The sequence below is a fragment of the Camelina sativa genome, chromosome 8 (assembly GCF_000633955.1).
Source record: "Camelina sativa cultivar DH55 chromosome 8, Cs, whole genome shotgun sequence".
NCBI classification, from domain to species: Eukaryota; Viridiplantae; Streptophyta; class Magnoliopsida; order Brassicales; family Brassicaceae; genus Camelina; species Camelina sativa.
This window is the reverse complement of record NC_025692.1, coordinates 22423193-22432870: the sequence shown is the minus strand read 5'-3', so window position 1 is coordinate 22432870 and position 9678 is coordinate 22423193. Positions and strand designations below refer to the sequence as shown.

Here is a 9678-nt window from a genome sequence, read left to right as displayed (position 1 = left end):
TTTTTTTTTTTTTTTTTTTTTTTGTTATTTCTTATGTTTTTGAAGTGAGAAAAAAACAAAATGTATGAGAGGGGGAATCATAAAGAATTAGGAGGTTGATGATGAGTAGTGGACACAAAAGCCACAGCATGAGCCCACGCCTTAAGCCTCGCTTTCACGTCCTTAGGATCATCCCCTGAACACAAAACAAAATTTTCAAATTAAACCCATATATCATAATGCTGTAAATTCAATTATTTTACCACAAACTACATTAGCCAAAAAATATATATAAACCTTTTTAAGTACATTTCAGTGGGAAAAATCAAGTTTTCTGCATGAGTTTTGAAACATATACAAGTAAAATCACACGTATGCTAATGAGATATATACAAGTAAATTTCACCCCATTTTGCAAATTCAAGTTTAGATATTTTAGTGCACATAAATCCACCAAAAGAAAAGACAAATTTAAAAGTTTTTTTGGATTTTTAACAAAGAGCCAAGAAAAAGAAAAAAGAAAGCTTTGTTTGTTTGGGATGTATTTGTTGGGGACTAACCAGGACTGGAAATGCGGTGGTTAGAAGAGATAGGAGAGTTGCCGCCACTACTAGTATCCATCGTTGACCCGGAATACGAAACCCGACCCGGTTCAAGCTCAAATCCTAAATCTTTACAAGCTTTCACTTCTCCTAAATCCATACACAATGGCCTCCCTCCTCCTATCGGCCTCGTCACAACCACCACTCCTCCTCCGTAACCACCGTGACCGCTATGCTCATCTCCAACGTAACTCCTCCGCATGCTATCAACCCACGGTGGATACTCCGGTCTCAACCTCCTCCTCCTCCTCCTCTGATTCTTGCTCTCCTTCTGAACTTCGTTCTCGCTAGCGTAAGCTTTATCTCCGGAGACCGGTGAAATCACCCCCAAATATCCTCCTCGCCGTCGTCTTCGTCTCGGAGGTGTCGCCGGAAGTGACTGACAACCCGTTGAACCTTTATCAGAATCTGAAAAGTTAAGCTCCTCCTCCAAAGACTTATTATCTTCTCCGCCGCCGCCGCCACGTTTATAGTCGGAATCAGAAGGTTCGTCGTCGGCTTCGTCGCCGTCGTAGTTGGAACATACGGAGAGTCTTGATAACGAAGAATAGTGCTGTTCTTCTTCTTCTCTCAAGAAAGACGCCATTTTCATATCTTCATCAAACGCCATAACTTGCAATAATAATAATCTCGATATGTAATATTGTGTGTATATATATATATATATATATGTTTTCTATAGTTTCTTTTAGCTTTGGATATATAATCCGATGAACCGTTTTTTTTCTAGCTTTGGATGTTTTTTTTGTTATAATGTTTTGATTAAATAAGATAACGACGACATGGAGACCTTTATATATATCCTCTCGTCATTCTTTGAATTCCCAAATTTGCCCTCCATAACTTAGCGAGCTTTGGATTTTTCGAAATGTCAGTAAATAAAGGATGCATATATAATAAAGATTTAACAATTTGACCCCAAAATAAGATATGCAAAAGATAAAGATTTGACAAAAGAAAATTAGAACAGATATTTAATTTGGTAAACGGTAAAAATGGAAGATAAGACTAATACATTGTTTTTGGTGAATTTTTAACTAAAGAAATAGCAATAGAATAAAAAAATTAATAGTTTGTGTCTTTGTGATATATGATTTTCAACTACATGTCCGACATTATAATCCATCGTAATATATTTCGACTATGTAAAATATTATAACATTCACNTTTTTTTTTTTTTTTTTTTTTTTTTTTGATTTTGGTGATAATTTGGAGAGAAAATTTTGTATGTGGATACTGTTTTTATATTTTTAACTTATATTCGTTTTTGGTTTTTGGGTTTTCATCGATTTTTTAAATATAATAATTAATTTTCTAATGTTTTAGAAATTTTTTTATAAAATCTTTCATAAAAATTTTGATATGTTTTGAAAATTTCGAAATGACAAACAATCAACGTCTTAAATTTATCATTTGAATAATCTCTTAAACAAGAATCAGAATTTATGTATTGTCAAAGTTGAATTAGTAGCACACCATACATATTGTTGCATTACCCCAAATCCGTAGATAGACAATTGTATTATTATCTCTTCCAAATTTGTCGGAAAATTTATCTTGAACTTGAATTAGTACATTAATTATGTGTTTTCTCATATCCTGTTGAATTTCAAACTTCGTCCTAACCAATAATTTCTGGTTTTCTTTAAAATTTTTAAAAAATTTCAAATTTATCCTGCAAACTTAATAATACTTATTTTATTAGGTGATAATAAAAATATAAACAAAAACATTGTTTCTAATAAACATATAGTTTGGTAAATGAAATGAAACTACACAAATGGTATACTGGTAAATGGTGGACTTTTAATTTAGAACTAATAATAGAATAAAGTAAAACAAATGTTATATTGTCTACGATTTCAGCCACTCTAACTACAATCATCCTAGATTCGTTTGACTTTGATATGTAAGATGCATGATAATAATCTATATTACATAGAAAAAATGTTACACAATAGTAATCATTATTATTTTTTAGTCAATAATGTGCTTCTTGTAACTTTGATATAAACTTAATTACTGGTATCTACTTACTTAATGCAAACAAATTCTTGAGCAACAATCGAGTTACCAATTTCCACGTGGCACACATCGTTCCTGCTCATGACTACAAGGCCAATTTTGTAATTTAAGCATCTAGGAATATCCATTTGGTGGGAACCTTGGGATTAGCAATAAAACTCATTGATAATTGAAACTAAATTAGGAGTACTATACCGTAATTAAAAAAAAGAACATTAGAAGAAATAGTCTATGCTAATCTAAGTGAGATTGACCAGCTACTACACAAGACAACCGTCTCCCAACACGTAATATATGTGCAAGAGATAGAACCAAAGACCAGTCCGCACGACGAGGTTGTCCAAGACACACCTTATCATATTTCAAAATCCCAATTTTTTTTTTTTTCTTTTTTTTTTTTTTTTTTTTACAAACATCATTTCTTGAAACATTATATGAGATTTAGTTATATACTGCATTTTCCTTTTAGATTTCCAGTTTTTATTAGTGGTATGTATCCTACTATATTAATTAAGAAGTACATCTATGAAACTAATCTTAAAATGTATAAAAAATTACATTCAATAACTATTAAAAAAAATAATTAAGTTTAATTAATTAATTTAAATAAATATAATTAATTAAAAATAAATACATTCACAGATCAAATATTAAAAAATCTAAAAAAAATTAAAAAAAATATTTTCTCTCTCTAATAAATTATGGATGAAATTACTAATTATTTTTTTAAAAAATATATAAACCAATCAGAATTTCAAAAACTAAGATTTTATATCCAAGTATATAATACAATTATTTTTAGTAATTAAATTCGAATATTTTGTTAAGATTTCAAATTATGATTCTCCTATCATCTTTATTTTATTTTATTTACAAATTGTTTGGAATTTTCATATAATACTTATAATTAATAAAATGCATATTCTTTTTCTGCATATGAATTAATAATTTTTATTTGCTCACAATTATAATATTAAAATTACTATTTTATATTTCACAAAATAATAATGCAAATACAACAAATAAACAATATAAAACTGTAATAATACATCAAAAATAAAATAATAATATTCTAAAATAATTAGTATTCAAATAGACTAATAGATTTACATAACAATTAAAAATAAATATTATCTCAAACAAAATAATTTTTTTTAAAATAAAATAATTAATTTTTATTATTATATTATTTTTTTTTTTAAATGTTGACTCGTGCTTAAAGCACGGGATATATCCTAATATTGTTATTAATTTTCATTAAGGTATATAGTTGGGAATATAAGGGAGTTTGGTTTGTACATCGCAGAATTTATTTCTATAACAAAATTAAAGACAACTATAGTTGTTATTTCTCGTTGAGAAATGTAATAAATATCACGTTACGTTATTTTTTTTGAAAAAAGAATGTAATGATGCCATGGCAACACATGTCATGAAATGTGACAACTTCAAATACTTTTCATATTAGTTATTATCATTTTTGATAAAGTAAGGAGCTAAGTTTTATCTTTTCATGAAAGAATTGGTTTCTCGTGACCTATTCAGAAAAGGAAAAGAAACAAAAAAAAACACTAATTAAGTGAAGGTTCATGTATATATTAGCTTTGCTAATAATACCTTAAGAGGACATTATTTGTGTAAGGACTAAGGACTATCGATTTATTCAATTTAAAGTCTGGCCTTTTGCTGTTTGTGAGGGCAAATGGACGGCCAAGATTAAGTCTCCCACATGTGTCATTTACTATATAATGATTGATTATATAGTAATGGAGATCACACGTGCTGAATGCTGTCCAGACAAGAAATATTTTGAAGTATTTTTATTTTAATAACAAAAAATACGTTACTGACAGATGAAAAAAGTTGTTTAATCACGCAATTTGATAACATTTTTTTTTACTTAATAAATTTGATTTCTTTTTTAGTTCTGTAATTGCTTATAATTTAATTTATATTGTGTGATAGTGATCATGCCAAATATACGAGTTTAAAGCAACTAAAGTCTCAACAAAGCGTTGCCTTCTTTACGGACTTAATTCATAGAATGTAAGCATAATATATCATTTGTATATTTAATAAATGAAAGTAATAGTTGGTAAGAGTAAGACCGACCCAAATAAGGTTTATATTGAAGGCAAACCTATCAATGCATCCCACGAGAGCATTGAGATTTAGTTTTTAGAAGACAAAGACATATTGACGGCCATTGATAATATTATTAAGAAATCCACACTTGAAAAGGATATAAATAAGTAAATATATATTCGATATCGTCAGTTTCTAAAATATTATAAAAGAAGAAAAAAAAGAATATAGGAGAACTTTAGTTTTCTTGTCAACTCAAGAAGAACAAAATAAGACTAATCTTGCATATTTCGTAATGCAAGTAACTTTTATATATATTAACTTCTTTAACAAAAAATGGAAAACTATACATCAACTAAAAATCTTGGACGGCTTTGAAACTGTTCTGAAGAATTAGCATACTAAACTTTTTTCATCTTGCATAATCTGACTTTATAGTGAACAAGTTATATTTGTGTTTTGTTTCAATAAGAAAAAAAAAAGAAGGAAAAAAAAGCAACACTTATCAGGCTTAGAGTCTCTGGATTAAAGCCCCATGCAAGCTTTAGTGGGCTTCCACTGAAAAACCTAAAATAAATTAATATGTAGGGTTGGTTAATTTTAAATCTAAATATAGACATAATGACATATGTATATACACGTTGTTACAAAATGTAGCTTTAGTTTAATGTTCATCCAAAGAGAACTATAAATAGTAAAGAACTTGACCATATCCAAGAGAAACACTAGTTGAAGTAAGTAGAAACTAAAAGCTGACGGATTAAAAGACGAATAATAATGTCTACTATTTTTAAAAAAAACTGGAAAAAAAAAACAAAGACAACCAAAGTAAAAACTGTTCCTTAAGTTCATTGAAAGTGAAACTAAAATGAAAGTGAGAAAACAAAAGATAAAGTAGTAAAGTTGTCCCTATATAAAGATACACTAGCCTTTTTTTAGAAGCTTCACCTAAAATATGTTACAATAGTCAATCGAATAAATGCTTTGTCTATCAATATATAAAAAAGTGTTAAAAAGAACATAATACCATAATTATTCAATCTCAATTGCCAATACTAGTCTCAGAGATTCCTCAATACTTACAAGAGAGAATTATTTTTTTTTCCGTCAAATTATGGTCGAGTTTCTTTTGTTTAGTCCATTAGTTTCATTAGATTATTTTTTTAACAAAATATTATTACCATTTTTTTGTCAACAGCATAGAAGATCGGAAGCCGATGAGACGAAACATCGTTTACATAGGTAATAAAGTGCGCTTCGGAACGAACTCGTCGTGCCAGATTATCTGCTTTACCATTCTGCGAGCGAGAAATTAAGATCAACGAAAAAAGTGAATTCTTCTTTATCTGGCACAACGAGTATAACATACACTAATTACCATTGAAAATGTTAAAATGCATAACATACGCTAATTTAGACTAGTGTATTTTAAAATTTTGCATAGGTAGGAATAGAAAGATTTAATTTATCCTCACTTTTGTTATTTCTTTTCACTATATCGCTATCTCTGGTTTATCTTTATCGGCAAGAACCCATATATAACCATATTAGTTCACAATTGCTTTATCCACATTTCAAAGACGCAAATGTAAAGAGTATGATGATGAGCTATTTTGCTACGTGATTACTCAGTGTCTAAATTGAATAGAGAACTTATCGAAAACTTTGTGAAAGAGTGGATCTCTTGCGGAAATGATTGTAGTGCGGGCCAAAGTTGATTCCTTGTAACATATATATGTAGAGACTTATAGTGTTGAAGTTTTGGATTTTTGAAAAATTCTTTAATTTTGACATGGTAAAAGATATAAAACTTATGTGAAAACATCAAAACAACATATATGAAAACAGGAGAAGTATAGAAGAGTAAACTATATCTATATGTGATAGAATTAAACCAAAAGGAGCACCATATCATTTTTTAAGTAACATTATGATATAAACTGATGTAAAGGGTATATAAATTTGAACAAAAATGTAAGAAATAAATGTCATTAATCCATTAACGATAGAGAAACAAAATCCCAGAGTCCATAAATCTGTGTTTCACAAAGCACATCAAATATTTTTTTTAAATGTAAACAAAAAAAAACAATACTGTTAAATTAAATGATATATAACACAAACTGTATATACACACAACCCACTTCCAAAATAAATAACAAAACAAAAAAAATGAGAAGAAAAAGAAGATTCACACACCTTATAAATATACAAAGACGATTTTTATATATGACCATATGCATGTTGCTGAGTCTGAAGCTGGTTACATGGCCACATACCAACATTTGTAGCCTCTGTACCGAAAAAATTGGTCTCCGATTTGATGTCACTATATAACGATGAATTTGAATGATTTGATATTGCGAATGGATTTTGGTTGTCCTCCATTGTTAATCCCCAATTCAGATTGTTCCCAGTTCCAAAAAATGTTGAATTGTTGTTGTTGTAGTTACTCTCTTGAATTTGCTGCTGCTCTGTCATCACTGGCCCGGTTGAGAATGAGTTCTCCAATTCGATTAAACCGAGATTGGAGGATCTGTAACCGGTTAAAACGGAGGAGAACATTGAACCGGGTAGCACCACTGCACTAGGGACGTTTTCATCGACATGGTGATGATGTTGGTTTCTTCCGGTTTGGGGATTCCAGATACCGAGGTCTGAACCGGGTGCGATTCTTGAACCGTTTTCTAGACTTAACCGTTGAAAACCGAAATTTCCGGTATATAGATGATCACTATTGTTGTTTTGGTTAGTACTGCAAGTGGTGATACTAGAGGAGCCTTCAGTCTCAACGAGGTGGTGATTGTATGTCTGCTGACTCTTTTCCACCGGTTTTGGTTTGTCATCTGAACCGGATTCGATTTCGGTTAAGAGCTTGTGTGTAATCGGGTCAATTCCTCTCAGCCTCAATTTCTTCTTCAAGCAAGAATTCCACAGGTTCTTGATTTCATTGTCGGTTCTACCAGGAAGCTGGGCAGCTATCTGAGACCACCTGAACCGAACCAAATCAAACCAATATAAGTTACATATATGGATATGATGAGAAGAAGGGTATGAAGTTTTGTTACCTATTCCCAAGAACGGCATGAAGTTCAATAATGAGATTTTCTTCATCTTGAGAAAATGCTCCTCGCTTCAAATCTGGTCTTAAATAATTTATCCATCTTAATCTACAGCTTTTTCCACATCTCTGCAAACCTAATCGTTTTTATAAGAAAAATTAAGTCAAGAATCGAATTAACCAGACATAATTTTTTAAAAAAAACAAACAATTTTCGTAAGTCAAGAATCATATATATGTACCGGCTTGTTTAGGGACAGAGCTCCAGCAGCCATGGCCGTACTTAGTGATGTAACGAAGAAGCTTCTCATCTTCTTCAGGAGACCAAAGTCCTTTCCTCAGCTTCTGTTTGTAACAACAAGAATGTCTCCCCATCTATATTTATGATAGATATGTAAAAAAGATCGAACAATTTGTATGTTTTCTTGAGAAAATTAACAAAAAAGGCTTTCGAAGTCAGCTTTCAGAGAAATCTTTAGTTCATAATATGAGGTGAGAGAGAGAGAGAGAGATGGAGAGAGTTTGAAGTGAGAAGATGAGAAAAGGAGAGGAGGATTTGGGGAATATAAGGTTTTTGTTTTTGGTACGTTGAAGGTTACACGAGTCAAATATTTTTATTTTGGTTCTTGATTGGTAGTATTGTACTATAGCTAATTAATATATATTTCTTATTTTTATAGATTATAAATTTATTTATAGTATAACTTTAAAAAACAAAAAATAATGATAGTTGATTGTAAAATGCGGATTTTATATAAACTTTAATTGCTGATATTGCGTAATTTATCTATACGACTTTGTATGTTTAAATTTTCTATAAATGAATGTTAATCCCACATATATTTGATATAGCAAGGATGGACATAAAAGTCACACTTTTCAGTAACTTATGGAAAACGAATAAAAGTAGAGATAATACTTTTAAAAACTATGAAAAGGATGTGACTGTGTGAAAATTATTTTATTTTTCTTTTGGTGTAGAAGTAAGTTATTAGCTTAGTTTCTTCTTAAGGGTTTGATTTTTGAACCACACGCTATCTTTTTGTTTGGGAAAATATGTATATATATGTGGATTTATTTATTATTTGGAATATATTACGATAAAATTGGGGTTGAACTTTATTTAGAAACGTTGTCCACACATAGCTTGTATATTTCGCATTTATAGTTTTGTAATAAATGTGCGTCGCGTCTAATTCTTCTACATAATTATTTTTTCCCAGCCATTAAGTTATTCGACATAAACATGAGTCTTATCACATTTTCCACGTATAACATTTTGCAGTTTTAAACCCTTTTTCAAGATTTATATGAACAAAATATAAAATTTCATGAATAGTTTTAATATTGTCACTAGCTAGTTTCATTGTCCAGTAAAAAAGGTATTAGTATTCTCGTTGCAAAAATAAAAAAAGAGTTTCTATATTGTAAGAAAAAATACATTACCTCATATGTTAAATTTTTAATCATCACTGACACCTTATTTGAATATTTGATATTAAAAATATATAGATATAAGTGTTTATGCAGTATATCCGATATGTAAACAGCAAGTTATATTTTATTTTAAATTCAGAAGGGGAAATAGTTAAATAATTCGTTCCAATGATTAAAGTTAACAAAACAAAACAATTCAATTTTATATTTCATTCAACTCAATATTTAATCACTTCTGAAGAGTGTTTAACTAAGTTTGAACCAATATAATATTATTGTGCCAGGCATAAAACACACAATGATTCTGCGCCATTATTGGTTATAATATATTTTAATTTACTTATGTGCATTAAGATATAAATATTAGTACCTTTGGTTTGCCCCCTTTAACTTTTCTATTACTTGACTTACAATAATTAACTACACCTAGAACATCTATAATGAGTAAATATATCATTGCTTTATCATACTCAAAACGAATAAATGTCG

General features: G+C 29.6%; 2 protein-coding genes across 3 annotated transcripts; both read right to left on the bottom strand.

Moving 5' to 3' along the window:
- LOC104707936 lies at positions 7-1351 on the bottom strand. The gene is made up of 2 exons (XM_010424396.2): positions 540-1351; positions 7-175 (listed from the first exon to the last, which is right to left on the bottom strand). Exons 1-2 carry the CDS (start codon positions 1189-1191, stop codon positions 78-80), a joined length of 750 nt encoding a protein of 249 aa, XP_010422698.1. The 5' UTR covers positions 1192-1351; the 3' UTR covers positions 7-77.
- Positions 6698-8317, bottom strand: LOC104707935 (transcription factor MYB86). 2 transcript variants are annotated; one of them, XM_010424395.2, is made up of 4 exons: positions 7995-8315; positions 7760-7889; positions 7272-7683; positions 6975-7165 (listed from the first exon to the last, which is right to left on the bottom strand). In XM_010424395.2, exons 1-4 carry the CDS (start codon positions 8125-8127, stop codon positions 7094-7096), a joined length of 747 nt encoding a protein of 248 aa, XP_010422697.1. In that variant the 5' UTR covers positions 8128-8315; the 3' UTR covers positions 6975-7093. The 2 variants fall into 2 exon arrangements, with proteins under 2 accessions (XP_010422696.1, XP_010422697.1); XM_010424394.2 differs by having other exon boundaries at positions 6698-7683; positions 7995-8317.

Excerpts from the sequence above, each read along its gene's own strand:
- LOC104707935 (XM_010424394.2), bottom strand. The coding sequence starts at position 8,127 with ATGGGGAGACATTCTTGTTGTTACAAACAGAAGCTGAGGAAAGGACTT. Across the intron at positions 7,890-7,994 it reads CTCTGTCCCTAAACAAGCCG|GTTTGCAGAGATGTGGAAAA; the intron begins GTACATATATAT and ends AAAAACGATTAG. Across the intron at positions 7,684-7,759 it reads CATGCCGTTCTTGGGAATAG|GTGGTCTCAGATAGCTGCCC; the intron begins GTAACAAAACTT and ends GGTTCGGTTCAG.
- LOC104707936 (XM_010424396.2), bottom strand. The coding sequence starts at position 1,191 with ATGGCGTTTGATGAAGATATGAAAATGGCGTCTTTCTTGAGAGAAGAA. Across the intron at positions 176-539 it reads CCACCGCATTTCCAGTCCTG|GGGATGATCCTAAGGACGTG; the intron begins GTTAGTCCCCAA and ends TTTTGTGTTCAG.